This window comes from Mauremys mutica, chromosome 19 (genome assembly GCF_020497125.1).
Source record: "Mauremys mutica isolate MM-2020 ecotype Southern chromosome 19, ASM2049712v1, whole genome shotgun sequence".
Taxonomy (NCBI): Eukaryota; Metazoa; Chordata; order Testudines; family Geoemydidae; genus Mauremys; species Mauremys mutica.
Genome location: NC_059090.1, coordinates 16,781,536 through 16,797,676, shown reverse-complemented (window position 1 = coordinate 16,797,676; position 16,141 = coordinate 16,781,536). Strand labels below are relative to the sequence as shown.

At 47.6% G+C, this 16,141-nt stretch overlaps 2 protein-coding genes across 2 annotated transcripts in view; one reads left to right on the top strand and one right to left on the bottom strand.

Annotated features, from left to right (window-relative positions):
- The window catches only part of CCDC92B (coiled-coil domain containing 92B), a 57,215-nt gene that overhangs the window by 20,495 nt on the left and 20,579 nt on the right, over window positions 1-16,141 (bottom strand). The window contains exon 2 of the mRNA XM_044993840.1: window positions 14,803-14,956. Within this exon, the coding sequence (XP_044849775.1) occupies window positions 14,803-14,956 (154 nt within the window). The remainder of the gene's footprint in view (window positions 1-14,802; window positions 14,957-16,141) is intronic.
- The window catches only part of RAP1GAP2 (RAP1 GTPase activating protein 2), a 299,431-nt gene continuing 283,337 nt past the window's right edge, over window positions 48-16,141 (top strand). Inside the window, exon 1 of the mRNA XM_044993837.1 lies at window positions 48-243. The gene's annotated coding sequence lies outside the window, so the exon portion shown is untranslated. The remainder of the gene's footprint in view (window positions 244-16,141) is intronic.

The window sequence follows — 16,141 nt, the reverse complement described above, 5'->3', positions numbered from 1 at the left end:
CCTACTAGCCACGGAGGGAGTGGTGCCATGAGGCAGTGAGAGGGACTTTGCCACCTTGGAAGGGGGAACACCGAGTGACCTGGCTCCAGGGCTGAGTCATGAAGACCACACTGCAGTTTCTGGAGCGAGGGATGGGCTGCAGACCAGAGGGAGAGACAGAGCGACAGCATGTGAACCGGGGAAGTGCGTGTTGACCTCAAGAGCTAATCCCCAGAGCGAGCAGGAGGAGGCACCAGACCAGGGGTGAGTGGTGCTCCTTGTCACTGCCTCATTTCCCAATCTGTAATATGGGGATAATCACAATTCCTTTCGCCTACCCTTAGGGTTTGTCAGCTGTGGAAAGTTCAGCTCTAACTATGCCTTCACAATTAAAGCAGCAATTACCCCCATACTGTAGATAGATTTAACACTAATCTAAAAGAGCTTACAGCTTGTTCTAGTTCAGGTAGCAAAATAAGATAAAGCACCTGTAACAGGGAAGCCTGCCCCTTTCAGAGCCAGTTAGCCCTGCCCGGCTACACCTACACCTGTAGCTAGGTGCAAGCAGGGGCAGGTGACGGTGTGGGGCTTGGGGTGTGTGCTGGGCTTGGGGTGCTGTTTTTGTTTTTAGTGACAAAAGGGAAAATAGATTGTCTGAGGTAACATGTTCCTGGTATTCTGTATGCGGATTCATTTTTCACTGAGCTCCTGGAATGTTCTGGACCTTTGTAGAATCTCCTACGGTATTCCAAATTGTGGGGGCGGGGGGGCACCGAAGATGCTCCTGGCCTGGGGCACCATTTGGACTAGGGCTGGCCCTGGGTGCAGGGGCTGGGATTTCTACAAAGAGGGGCCCAGCATTTAAGGGTTAACTGGGAGGCGAGTGGTCAGGCTGTGGGGATGGAGGGGCAGCAGACTAGGTGAGGGCCGGGGGGGCTGTCTGAGGACTGTGGCCACCCAGATGCCCTGGTAGAAAATTGGGGCTTGGACTGGAGGGTGGTGTGGCTCAGAGCCTGGATACCTGCAGTGGGTGAGACCAGGCTGACAAGAATAGATGCTGGAGTGAAGATCCTCCATTTTGTGTGTCTGTTAGACCAAGTCCAACAGACTCTCTCGTCCCGGAAAGGGCAGACTGCTTTCAAGTGGCTTGGCTGGAGGGCCCAGTCACCTCCATGGCTGGAGTAGATAAGATGGTTGTGGGGGAGCTGAGCCGGAGTGCTGCAAGGATAGGTCTGGCTGGGAGGGGATGCTCGGAGATGGTAAGTGTTGTAACAGCACCTTTACACTGGTATCAATGTGTCTGTGCTATGGGTTGTACTGGTATAACTATAGTGGTAAAAATCACCCCCTTCCTCCCCAACTGACAGACTCATACTGGTATGACTCTTCTAGTATGGTCTCTAGTCTGTCCCGCCTACCTAAACAGTCCTTGCTTACGATCTACGTACAATGGGGCTCCGAAATCGCTAGGAGCTACTGTGCTACCCATACTCATTGTTGTATTCACAATCCTGTTAACAATGCAAACTTTGTGGGCAAACATCAACAACGTTGGAGATAATATCAGGTTTTTCTTTTTAGCGATCGTGCAAGCCTAAGCGTTTGTCATTAAAATGGAGTGCGGGCACAGATTAGAAAGTGTGAGTGAATAAAAGAAGCCCAAATACTTTGGCTCGGAGACTTTTAGAGCCTGCCAAATAGTTAGATATCCTGGAACAATGAGAAAATGCTGATCGTGACTCCTTTGGAGGGTGAGGGATAGTCTACGGCTGCTTTAACGTGGCTTGTGTGGTTGCAGCAGAGCTACCTCCACAAGGGGCAGAGCTACCAGCGCCGGAAGCACTGTCTACACTGGCGCTTTACAATGCTGAAAGTTGCTGGGCTCAGAGGGGTGTATTTTCACACACCCTGAATGAGAAAGTTGCAGCACTGTAAATGGCCAGTGTAGACAAGCCCTAACAGGACTGAGAGGCTGTGTCACAGCTTGTCTACATGGTGTGTTAGCGTGCACTAGCTGGGGTGTATATTCTAGTCTACGCTACCATGTCATGCACTAACTGGCCCATGTGGCGCCTGCTAGTGTTCACTGCAAGTTCCGTAGTGCATGTTAATGTAGCCCTGTTTGAAATGGGGTGATCTCAGTGTGCGATAGGGAACTAGCAGTGCACACCAGCAGGGTCCACAGGGGCTACCTAGTGTGCAACAGCAGGGGGTTAATTCTAGTGTGCACCAGCATGTCGTGCACTAATGCATCATGTAGAGGAGCCCTTAGCCTAATGGGAAAGACCAACTGTACTTTCTCCTTAACCATGAATACCAACAAGACTTGCTATTTTAGCAAAACTGCTGTGGTCATGTCAGTCACCCCCAGAAATATGTCATTACTGTTCCATGGGGAGTTTTATTCCTGGCTTGCGTTTTCAGGCTGTTCCTTGTTCTCCCACACAGACAGCTATATCACCAGCCAGATTAACTGTATGTTAATATTTCATAGATGAGACCCCAGTGTGGTTTTTAAAAAAAAAAAGTGGCAAAAGTCTCACTTCCCTGCCCACCTGGACTGTGTTTTCTGTGCTGCATCTCCTGAAAGCATAGAGCTTGGCTACACTTGCGAGTTACAGCGCACTAAAGGAGCCCCGGGCGCACTAGCTCACTCCCTGTCCACACTGGCAAGGCACGTAGAGTGCTCTGACTCCACGGCTAGGGCGCTTCTGGTGCTCCACCTCGGCGAGAGGAATAACATTTGCTGCGCCCCCACTGGAGCGCAGCAGCATCACTGTGAATGAGGTGTTGCGTTACTGCGTTCTGATCAGCATCCGGAAACATCCCATAATCCCCTAAAGTCAAGTGGCCACTCTTGTCATTGTTTTGGATATGCCCTTTGAAAGCTCCGTTTGACAGCCGGTTGCTTATCTGCTCCGAGACAAAGCAACCATTACTGTGGAATTTGTGTGTGTGTGTGGCGGGGGTAGGGGGAGGTCTGCTGCTTCTGAACTTACAAGACAGCATGCTGACATGCTCTGAGCTCCCCAAAAATCCACTCTCTCTCCCCCCACATACACACAACACCCTCCCTGTCACACTCCACCCCCCCCCACACACACACTTGAAAAGCACGTTGCAGCCACTTGCGTGCTGGGATAGCTACCACAATGCACTGTTCTCTGTGGCCATTGCAAGAGCTGCTAATGTGGCCACACCAGTGCGCTATCAGTGTGGACAGATTGCAGCGCTTTCCCTACTGCGCTCTGCGAAGGCTGGTTTAACTCAAAGTGCTCTACATCTGCAAGTGTAGCCCTGCCCACAGAACCAGATCCTGCGCCGCCTCTGGCTCTGCTGGCAGGATGTTCTTTTCTCAGGCCCTGCCCCTGGCTCCCAGTAGTCTGACTCTAATAATGCCTCGAGCAATTGTACTCAGACAAAATGCCTGCTGTGCTGTAGTATCCTATACCTTTACTGATCTATTAAAAATAAACCTGGGCTGCTTGGGTAAATCCGACTGTCTTTCGCGTCTGAGATTTTTATTTTAAGGGAAGGGTCTCTCTGTTAGGGGTCTCTCTCCTGGGCTTAGTACTTCTTTTAAAGATACTGCATGTTTGCCTACCAGTAATTCACAGAACCCCCTGCAGTTTTCTTCGTCCTGGGCACTAATCAACACACCAGTACTTTGCTACTAATTCTGCTGACAGTTTGCTTTTGGCATTTGTCCATGTGCTGTTCATGATGATCGGATAGTTACTCATATCATGTGGCATCACCAGCAACACACACTGGATAGGAAACCTATCACCATTTGGTATGGGGGGATGTAATTTCTTTGCTTACTTGATATTATGTTAGGGTGACCAGACAGCAAATGTGAAAAATCAGGACTGGGTTGGGGGAAGAGGGGGGCGGGTAATAGGAGTGTATATAAGAGAGAGACCCAAAAATCGAAACTGCCCCTATAAAATTGGGACATCTGGTCACCCGGATGCCACAGGGTCACAACTGGTGCAGGCAAGCCAAACTTTCAAAAGTGGCCACTAATTTTGGATGCTCAGTTCAAGAAAGAAATCAGAACGCAGGGGATTTTCACAGAATTGCCTACACAGTCAAGCCTTGTTACAGGGATGACCCTAAAACAAATCCCCACAGTCAGATGCCTCTCAACCTGGTGGGGATTTGGAATTAGAAGCTGGCTCCAGACCTGGATTTTTCCCATCTATCTTAGATATGTGCATGGCCTCCATTACCATAGTGCATCACAACACCACAATGAAGTAGGTCCCTATTTCTCAGAAGGGGAACTGAGATAGAGACGCAGTGTCTTGCCAGAGATCACACAGGAAGTCTTTGTGGTAAGAACACAGAAATGAACCCAGGTCTCTCAAACCCCTAGCTGGTTCCCCAGCCACAGGAACATCCTTCCTCTCTTCTGCCTGGTTTCTATATCTGTAACAGATCTGCGCCTGCCCAGACTTTGAGGCTGGCGGTGGGTGTGTGTTCTGAAATCTAAACCAAATGTTGATGCTCAGGTTCATTTCTAGACTACTTTAACCTTCCACACCAAGTTCTGTTGTAAGGGACAGTGTGGGAAAGGGAACTCCTCTCTGGAAGCTTCTTTGGAGAAAGGAAGGCCCTCCAGAATCACTGTTTAAAGGGGGCCTTTATGTCTCAGGACTTCTCCTGCTCCTTGGGAAAGTGCCAGATGGGTGGATTAAAGCTAAAGGGGCCTGGATCCATCAAAACTTTGAGGACCCCCCCCCAAGTAGATTCTACCTCCCAGATGTATCTAATGGATCTGGGGTTTCCTGCAATTCTGAGTCCTTGATCTTCCTGCCAAATGTAGCATCCCAGCTAACACAGCCCCATCTCAGCAGACGAGCAACTGACAGCATGTTCTATTGATCTGCCTTTTGCTAACTTCTTTGTCAGGGCCTCCTGCCGCCTGAAGTCTGGTGGCCCAAATCCCAGGCATCCTGCCTTAATTTGCCACTGCACGCTACCCTCCACTCTGTTCCTTAAAAGCGCTGTGGCATCACAGCAGAGCAGTCTTAAGTGCACCAACCATACAATGTCCAACATTTGGCAACCCATAGACTTGTTCACATGGCAGCCTATAGTCTTGCTGCACAGGTGCTAAGCCCCAAAACTGGCACAGGAATTAGACTTGGACACAGCACTGCGACAGAATGGTTATGAGCTAGGCGAGCCTACGGTTGAAATGGCAAGCGTTCTGCACTGCTTCAGAATCCCTGTGTCTAGCAGCTTCTAACAGGGAGTAGGTCAGGGAGACAGATTGGGAGACAGCGACTGGGGGCCAGGTGCTCCTAAATCCTCAGCCTTGCTCTGGCACTCCCTCCATCTGTAGCCTTGGAAAAGTCACTTAACCTCTCTGCCTTAGTTTCTCCCACATGCAAAATGAGGGATGGCCGTACCTACGTCCCAGGGTTGTGGAGTTCATGTTTTATGGAGCATTTTGAAGCATGGAAAAAGCATGGCATCCGAGCTAAGTGTTCTCACTAAGAAAAGCAAAGCCAGCATCAAGTGCAGCTTATTGTGACTCCTGGGTCTGGTCCCGCTGTTTGCAGGGAGTGGAGACGTGCAGGGAGTATGCTATACGCAGTCATGCCACAGCTCTGTCTTCAGTCACAGTGTAATCAGGACAGCCCCAGAGGTGGTTGCATAGGGAGGCCGGGCTAGCAGCAAAAAGTGCTGCAAGATGGAGAATGAAAAATACCCTTGAACAAAGATCAGTTTTTAACTTCTAGGAAAAACATGCTGTATGAATGTGAGTACATATAAACATGTAGGTGCACTCATGCATGTCTCTACACATACATGCTCATGCATGAGTGCTTGTGTGTGCATAGATACCTCTGTTTGCATACACATCGTTATGCTTGGGTGCAGCTGTGTGTGTGTGTGCACATGGGTATATTTGTGTGTGCATGCTGTCCCAGAAGCTCTCTAGATAAAGTGGTTCGCGGCTTGTTCAGGGTAAGCCCCTGGCAGGCCGTGAGACACTTTGTTTACCTGCGGTTCGCTGTTCCCGGACAATGGGAGCTGCGGGAAGCGGCATGGGCTGGGCCACCGTTTCCCGCAGCTCCCATTGGCTAGGAACGGCGAGCTGCTGTACCTGCCGACACTCTGGTAAACAAAGCGTCTTGTGGCTCGCCAGGAGCTTACCCTGAACAAGCCGCAAACCAAGTTTGGGAACCCCTGCTCTAGTGAGTAGTTGCATTGACTTCAATGGGTCTACTCGGATGCATGAAGTTATGCATGTGTTTGCAGGAGCAGGGCCTAAGAGTTGTTGTCCCAGTTCGGAATTAGGATGACATTATCAGCTAGGTAGGCACTGATTTTTATATGGTCAGATTTAAACCAGGATGAAACAAATTGCTTGGGAATCAATCTGCTTGGTGAGAGACCACAGGGAAATGTCAATCCAAGACAGTTAAAGTTACTCCAGACCAAATGTGCAGCTTCTCACGTCACTGAATCTCAGTTAAAAACTACACTGGCCGTTCATTCTCACACACAGCTCTTTTAGGGATGATTTATATACGTGTTACAAAAATGACTGCTCAACCCAAGAATCCCATTTCTTTCCTTCTTCCGAGCCTTGGGCTACTAACATGATTTTACTAGGGACGATGGGGCGATTTTGCATCTATTAATAGTTCACTTTTAACTGCCAAACCTTTACAAATTATCTTTCAAGATAATTATCATGCAACCACCAAACCTAAAGCAGCTGGAGAGCTAAGGGAGGTGCGGGGGAAGTAACATCAAAATTCAGTTGTTGAGGTTTTTTTTCCAAAAATTGAATTTAAGTGGTTAATCTTTGTCCTAGATTTTTCTGTTAATCTTCTTTCATATTGACTTTAATCTCCTCACTAGCACATCACATTAGACACTGCTGCACTTCAGAAACTAATCACTTGGCTTGATTTCCACCCCCCTCTCCCCGCAAGGCCTCTGTGCTTTGTCTTTAAAAATAAATCTGTAGTGACTATACCAGTAATGGAGAACATGCTGTAATTTCTGGAAACCATTCAGCGCTCTGTCCCACTGGAAATCAATATCGACTGCTTTAGTTTTCTAAAGCTAAAATGGGATACAAGGGATATTTCAAATGACGTTTAAAAACGCAGCAAAGTCTCCTGTGGCTGTATTTTTAGAACAAGACACTGCTCTCCCTGGCTTGGGGTGAATTTCGATCTCAACGTTTGATATACATAATAGCGGCCTTGATCCTGCATTGAAACCAATAGGACTACTCATCTGAATAAGGACTTGCAGAATCTGGCTCCTTGTACATACCATAATGTTGGAGAGAGAGAGAGATCCAGGAGGAGCAGTGTCCTGCATAAGTAAGGGCTTTTATAGGAGGAGAGACTATTGATGGGAGTAAAGGCTGCAGGATCAGACCTTAGCTTTGCTAGTCCCTCTGGGTCTGCATTGTCTCATGATACAGACTTTCTATCAAGGTGAAATTACTGATGGTCTGGTATGAGGTGGGGAGAGCACTGTGCTTTATAATGGTCTCGCACTGTATTTAGCAGGGAGCCAGCTCTGGGCTTTTCATTTGCAATGCATGGGTGGAAGGCAAGTTCATTGCATAAGCAACGTGTGTGGTACAGTATCTGTGGGAAGGAGAGTTGGCAGCACCACTCGTACTGTCAGGCCTTAACTCCCTCCCCTCCTCCAGCAAAAGCAGTGTTCTAAGCAGGGCTGGCATCTGCTGCAGCGGAACCTTGGTTGCCTTGCTTTCTTTAAATGTGTGACCTAAATTTTCTTTAAAACACACACTCCCTCCCTCTCTTCAGCATTAACTTCCTTCAGGTCTTGGCAATGCTTTTTATATACTGATAAGAGGTCACACGCAAGACAGAGGCAAAGTCACAGAGCACTAATCTCCCTCCTTTTCTCCCCAGACCAAATCACGGCATCTTTAATCAGTCTTTGCTCTGGCAAAGCTAAAGAGGGCTCTGAGAGAAGGCTGAATTGTGCCTCCTCAATTCTTCCTCCCCAGGCTACAAGTACCTTGCACTGACTTCAGTGGCAGTTTCTCATCCCTCCTGGGAGAACAGGGCCATGGGCCACTGCCTATCACTACAACTAAAGCACATCAACCACATTGAAGGCCCTCAACTGTTTTAAAAGCCTAAAATCCTTCCCCGTTGGTGGTTCTCCTTTAACTTGGATTCCTTCATTTAATTTTAAAATAGGATGGGTTATAAGCAACATACTGCCAAGCCTGCAGACTTGAGAGCAGAGGAACAGCCCTGACCTGGGAGGGAGATGAGTGAGGTGACCTAACAATAGAAACTCCAAGCATTTGTGCTACAGAGCAGTTTACCTGTGTGTTGGTTGCTGCCCTTAGTTTACTCAAGCCAGGGGATTCTGCCTTTACACTACACAATTGCCACCTTGCTATATCCAACTGTGTCACCTGGCTAGTTTGGGAAGCTTGGGTTGGTCCCTCCCTGTGGCTGTGTCAAAGGGAAATGAACACCCTTTTGCTCCTTAGCACTGATCTTTCCCGACAGCGCTGAATTTGAATGGGAAAGATCTGAGTGATTCACTGTTTTATTTCAGCTTGCTTGGTGCAAGCCGCCACTGGTGAGGCAGCTGTTTATACGTTGCCATTTCTCAAGACAATCATAGAAGATCAGGGTTGGAAGAGACCTCAAAGCAGGACCAACACCAACTAAATTGTCCCAGCCAGGGCTTTGCCAAGCCAGGCCTTAAAAACCTCTAAGGAAGGAGATTCCACCACCTCCCTAGGTAACCCATAGCCACCCTAGGCCTCCTCCACTGCCACTTCAGACCATTGCTCCTTGTTGTGTCATCTGCCGCCACTGAGAACAGCCGAACTCCATCTTCTTTGGAACCCCCTTTCAGGTAGTTGAAGGCTGCTATCAAATCCCCCCTCACTCTTCTTTTCTGCAGACAGATTGTCAAACAAGGATCCATCCAACATGGAATCCAACCTCTGCCTGTCAATATTGCCTCTTATTCTCAAGGAAGGGTGCTGCTTTTGTCTTATTGAGGCATGTGTTGTAGAAGGGTTAAGACCCTAGAAGGAGGAAGTCAGAGGAAATATTTCTTAGATACTGTCATTTCAGAAATATGGGGCCCAATTCTGCACTCGGACTGGTGCAAACCAGCAGTTACTCCACTGAGGGCGATGGGCCTTGTGCACTCACATACACCAGTGAAAAGTGAGTGTAAAACACCACCACGTCACCATGGGAGCCCTTTACACTCACTGTGCACTGGTATAAATGATGGCACAAGGTGAAGGGCAATGGAGAACCAGGCCTAGTGGTGGTGCATCCATGTAGAACGAGCAGGAGGTCTCACTCAAGCCCAGCGGGGTTTCAGTGGCTGTCGCCCAGTGAGGCCAGAAATGGCTAGTGATACTTGGGTGTCAATTTGGGAGGCAGAAGAGGGGCAACTGGAGACGCATTAAGAAGTGGGCTGGTTTCCAGAAAGTGCTGAGCATTCTCTCCCTGAAAATCTTTAAGGTGGCTCAAACTGGGAACCCCAGAAATCACTAGTCACTTAGGAAATCTGAAAGAAGATTTCCTACGGTCAGTGCCTGATTCCGTGGCTAATCCCTTAAGCTGCCACCTCTTGCTGAAATTCAAGGCCCCGTGCTTCCTACTTGCTCTTCCTTACATAGCCCTCTGTTCAGAGGAGCTAGCAGATCACACGAATTACTGCCAAAAGATTTAAGTTTCCCTTCTAGTTACTGGAGAAGGATCGGGAGAGAGGGGGAAATAGTCAGAACAAATCCATTTCTATTTCTGATGTGTTTATGCTGCACAAATGGTTAAAGCTGTGAAAAGGTGAACTGAGGTTCCTGGAATCCATTGACTTGCCTGGATGCTTTGGGTGGGGAGAGCATGCTGCTGGGAAGGTGGATGATCCAGAATGAATCATCCTGTGGTCCACTTGAGGTTGCCTGTTGGCATATGATGGTGGTTGTCATGCAGGCAAATCTCATACTGTGGTTTCATGTGGAAGGTGCTCAATAGATTTATGGGCATCAGGGAAGGCTTCAGGGGATGGAAGCTGCTACTTAATCCGCAACGCATTTGACAGGTTGTACAAAGGGCTCCTGCTGATCTCGGATTCATTACTTCACTGGAGGAGGCGGCACAGTGGTTTTTAAGACTTTTCCTGATGAGTCGTTATTAGTAACCCTGTTGCAACATTCTGTCAATATCCGAATGAAAAGCTCGTTGTCAGAAATGACAAGCAAATAGGTAAATGGTGCATATATTACTGTGGGAGCTCTCTGCTTACAGCGACCTGTGTCTAGAGTTCCTCTGGAATCTGAGAAGTTAGGATTAAGACAAACCAGCTCTTCCGAAAGGTAATGCTGGGAAATGGGAGAATTTGCTGAAGTAGCAAAAAGTTCCTTTTAGAACAGACACAATGCCATATGGTTCTCCCCAGTGCCAGCCTCATACTGAAAGATAAAGGACATCATTGAAATACGACATCAGATCCAGCCCTGAATGAGCACCACCAAAAGTTGCTGCTGTTTGATGTTGTATCTGACATAAAATACTCTCTCAGGCTAGTTCCCAGTGGCCGGGTATCCTCCTCACTAAAACTAGCCTTATCAATGGTCCTCAATATTGGAAACCTCATCAAAGAAATCAAGGGTTAAATGGCTCCTGGGCACATCCAGGACCAACGTGAAGTACACTGGTATGGGAGATCTTGCATTGCTTCTGCCTACACTGGACCTCTTTTACACAGATCTTGTGTATGCATCTATGACTTTGAGAGGCACTCTGACATTAAGGTGTCGGACACAGGATAGATGACTGGTATCAGTGGTATAAAAGTCTTATGGCACCTCAGCTAGCAAAAATCAGCCTAGCTCTGGAGCCAATGGCGCGCTACTGATTTACACCAGCTGACCATCTGGTAAATTGGCACTATCCTTAGACGTGGTTGGGGAAAAAATGATCTATAATGTCCAAGTTTGTAATGAGGTCATTGATGCCCATGGGCATTTCAAAGCCTCCAAATCTGATTTACGCACAAGAAATCTATTTCCACTCATGGCTGGAAGAGCTGCATTTGGGTCTAGTTAAAAAAAATGGAACAGTGAAAGTATGAAAGGGATGGGAAAATAGATGATTTTTGTCACTGCAGACTTATCTTTGTTTCCTTGGAGTCGGTGAGAGAGAGAAGAGCTGGAAGACAATGAGTTATTAGTCATTGCTGAATTATTGATGAAAGATACTGTACAAGTTGGAACAAATTTCAGCAATGGGAGGGAGTTAAGTGAATCGTTCATCCTCATCTGGAGAGGCTTTATGAGGAGCAAATATCCATCCGGACCTGCCCATCTTCTGCCATGGGCGAGGACAGGATTTTAAAGTGACCCTCGCTTTCCCAAACTCCGGTCCACACAACTCCCCAGGTTCACAGAAGGTTCCTGTGGCTCCCTAGTTAGCACCTGCTGAAGCTGTGGTCCTGCCGCCCCCCCTTCGCTTCAAGCTTCATGTCTAAGATTTGCAGCGCTGGAGATAAGCTCCTTGGCCATGTCTCTCCTGTGCAGCGCCTAAGATCTGCGGAAGTTTTATCTTCCGACATCTGCCCTGTGGGGTTCCTAAACACTGCAAGTCTGACGCTCCCTAGGGGTGGCTTCTGAAACTCCCAAATCTATGGATGCTTCCGGTGTCCTATAACTTTGCAGAATCAGTAATTTTTAACTTCTCCATGTTTGGAACTCGTGCTGCATTCATGAATGATAGAAATCGGAGACTGCATTAGTTGTTTCTCGTTAGAACCTAGGAAATCCAGTCAAAGATCAAGGCCCCATCACAATCTAGTCCACTCCCTTGTCAGATCTGGATTGCCCCCTACAGTATATTTAAGTGATGAGATCCTTAGCAACTTGTTTCCTATTATAGCTCTCAGATCTTCTGGCCTAGAGCAGAAGATACTGGGTCTGAGTCTTTGCCTTGTGGTTAAAGCAGGAGTTCAGACTAGATCTAATGAAGAGTAGTACTAAATAAAAGCTAGGTATTAATCTGAAACTGCTCTTACAACAGGATTACCCCTTGGGCTAGCATTTAAGAGCTAGCTCTTCCTTTGTGCCACTTGCACAATTGTATCATTAAACAAAATTTCCCAGGCCACAAAAACTCTCTGAATCTTGTGGAAATGGTGAGAGGTTGCTTTGCAGCAGGAAAAAGCTGCAGCTTGTACTGTGATGTCTTGTTTAAAAATTCATGCCCAAGAAAGATTTTTTTTTCAGATGAGCAAGGGGGGGGAACCCAATATATTTATGCTGCTAGCTTTAGCACCCATCTAGCATCGCAGTCATAAAGCAGCAAAACAAGAGGGCTGCTGATGCTGCATGTTACTGAGCTGCTCTGGATTGAGGCGGGGGGGTCAGAGAATTGATTTCATATTTCCTCACTGCAAAAAGAAAAAAAGGACCACATTTCCTGTAGCTCTGAAGGAGACTTTTGGTATGATCTCATCCCTATTGTTCTCAATGAAGCCCAGCCTTTTTCCTGTCCTTATGCGTGCTGGAGAAAGAATGAACTATTTTTATATCTTAATCGATAAACAAGAGGCAAAATACCTCTGAAGGCACAGATCAGTGGAGGAAGTGGCAAGATCATCTTCATGCACCCCCCTCCTCCCAACCAGTGAATCGCTGCAGTATAGATAAAGCAATAGTGAGTCAAACGCAGAGTAGTGGCTGAACAGGTTGCAAAAGCGAATTCCCTCTCGAAGTGCCATTGTGATCTACTGTAGGATTAAACCAAAGGGTAGCTTTATAATGATGGGTTATAAGCACAAGCACCTGTTTTATCTTGCACTCTGCCAGCTGAGTGTCAGAGTAAAACGTGCCCATAGTCTCCAGCACATATCTCAGCCAAGGTAGCGTTTTGTCACTCACCCTGGGGGAGAAGCTTTAGTGGCTATTATTCAAATGGGATTCAGCGGGATCATCGTATGTCGGGTTAGGAATATAGGAACATGTCTGTAAAATGAGAACCGTGCCAACAGGGTGAGTATTCAGGATTAAGGACACTCAGGGTATGTCTACACTGCAATAAAACACCCAGGGTTGGGCCATGTCTGCTGATTCAAGCTCAAAGGGCTCGGGCTGCGGGGCTCTAAAACGGCAGTGGAGATGTTTGGGGTCAGGCGGGAGCCCAAGCTTAGGCAGTGGCGGCTCCAGGCACCAGCACTCCAAGCGCATGCCTGGGGCGGCAAGCTGCGGGGGGTGCCTTGCTGGCCCATGCGAGGGCGGCTTGCCTGCGGGAGGTCCGCCGGTCCCACGGATTCGGCGGCAGTTCGGCAGGTACACCAAAGCTGCGGGACTGGTGGACCTCCCGCAGGCAAGCCGCCGAAGGCTGCCTGACTGCCGTGCTTGGGACGGCTAAAAAGCTAGAGCCACCCCTGAGCTTAGGCACCTCCGCCCCCACTCCCCTTGGGAGTCTATTGAGTCTCTTGCTCCATGAACCATCCCATTGTCTGCAGTGGTACTGTGCGTAAAGAGGACGGCATTGGATTCCCAGCAGCCAATTAAGGACTAGATTTTTTTGCCTTAAGCAAGAGGTGATGCACAGGCTACCTCCTTCTCAGGAGCAGCCCCAGGAGTTGGACAGGGTTGGAGCTGTAATTTCCAGCTCAGCTAGAGCTACATGGGCAAGCTTGGATTCAGCTAGCACACTAAAAATAGCAGCGTAACTGCAGCCGCATGGGCAGCGTGTGGGGCTAGACACCGTGAGTATGTACCTCAGGTTTCAGCTAGCTGTGGCTATGCTGCTATTTTTAGCGCACTAGCTCAATCAGAGCCAGTGTGGGTATGTCTGAGCTGGAAATTTTACCTTTTGGCTGCAGTGTGGGAAATGCTTCTCCCTTGGAACATGGACAGGAACAAGTTACTCCAGTCCTTGCAAAGTGCTGCTCCCCCGCTCCCCACACACACCTCCTTGCATCTGGCCAATAAGCAGCAGATGCAGAACAGAAGCTCCATTCACTCCCCAGCCTCTTGGCTTCACCCACTCCCAAGTCACTGGCTCACAGCAGGGAGTGTTCACAGCAGAAGCAGACCAGGAGCTACAACCTTGGTAGGTCTCATTTGCCTGAACAGGTGGTGTGGTGCAGCCTTAGCCCCTCTTAGGATCCCGTGTGTGTCCTCAGCTTGCTTAGACAATTTAGCCTGGAGATTGCAAAGCAGCATTTAACCTTCTGTCCATCAAAACATGTAATGAGAAGGGGCATTTTTTTTGAAATACTGCACGGCTTTCTTGGTTGGTAGACATAAGGGCCAGCTGTGAAGTTTGGTTCTAGATTGTGAAATGGATGGGAACTTCCCTGCTTTGTGGGTTGTGGATTTTGGATCTTGCATTATCATTGGGTGATTATAGTATGACACATTTATTCTCCTTGTTCAATGGCTTCTAAGCCTGCGTGTGCCACCTTTTTCCTTTAGGAAGTTCACAAATTCCTGCTTGGAATCCATTTCCCCTTTACACAGCAATAATCACACGAAGAAATCACACAGGCACGGTAGGGCCCACATAACCATGTTGCTGAACCTACAGAAACACGCAGGGCCTAGTTATGCATATACGCTGCTCTGGTTGATTTTTAAAACCTAGAACACAGTGAGCACCACAAGAGGGTTCACAACTATTTAAAGGGATAACTACTCAATTCCTGTACACTGTACTGGGAGAGTATCACATTTCAAAGTGCACGTGGCTTTCATGTCTGTGGTCCCTGTTGTATGGGAAGATCTACATAGGGAAGAGGCTAGTCATGTCCTCAAGAACTCACCTGTGCAGTGCTTTTGCAATCGGAGGATCTCTAGGTGCAGGTCATGGAGCAGTTCCATCTGTTCCTTCTTCAGGAAGGCGATATGTCGCTGCACGCTCTGGATCTGGTGCTCCAGGGACAAAGTCTCCATCGCAACAAAATTAACAGTCCAAGCCTGGGGGGAGTAAATGGTTCATGATCAGACATGCAGCTGTGTACTGTACTTGTGATTCAGCCGGGGAGGTGAAAATTATTCCTGCGGCTTTTACAAGAGACATTTAAAAGGGGAATCGAACGCTGCTTGAGATATATTGCGAGCGGCTGAACCCGAGTCTTTCCTTTCTCTTCACACACATTCGGGACTCCTCTGAGTCTCTTTACCTAGGTAGATTTCACCAGGGCTTTTTACTTGTGTGACCCCCCATTGCTACAGTGCCTCAGATTAACGGATTGGACAGAGAAGTTTTATCACCCCCCTTGTGTATATGGGGCACGGAGACACAGATTAAGCTGCTTTCCTAGTGTCACACATGGGGTCTGAGATAGAGCAGGCAATCTAGGCCTGATGACCCATGTGGATGTCAGATTGATGACAGATGTTTTTTAATTTTACTTTTTAGAAACTAGAACATTTCTCTCTCTCACACACATACAAATATTAAGACTGCAAAGTCAAGTACTAAAAAGTTAGGAACTGCTAGAATTGCACTGAAATGCCTGTGCAACCTTCATTCAGAACCTTTGTGCATATGCCTTTTTACACAGGCTTTCATTACTCTTACATTTTCTTTTTTTCCATTCAGGGCACAGAATGTTTGGTGATCACTGAACGAGCAGCTATTCAAAACTTGTTTGCCCCTTGCTATTGCATGGGGCATACATTCCTTACTTACTGCCAACTATTCAAACCTGGCTCTGAAGACAGAATTATGCATTTCCTCCCGGGGTTTTTTAATGGCTTTCCTCACTATAGTGTCAGTGCATCAAACATTAATGACTTCATTTTCACAACACCCTTGTTGCCGACCTAAAAGGCCTGAGGCAGCAAACAGTGGTTCTTGCCCGGTGTATCTCGCTCCAATAGACACACCAAGGTGGAGAAGCAGTTAAATGTTTATTTGAGTACTCAAATAACAGGATGCTCGGAGGCACACACACATCTCAAATCGAGCACACCAGACATAAGCTGTGTCTCTCTTCTTATACACAAGTCCAGCTAGGTATCCCTATTACCCCCCACTATCTACTCCCCCCTCCTATCCTATAAGTCCCCTCCCATATAATAGACACATTGTATAGCTAAGGATTACATTAAACAGGTTAAATCATTCTTGACAACAAGCAATTCATTTTCTTAGTA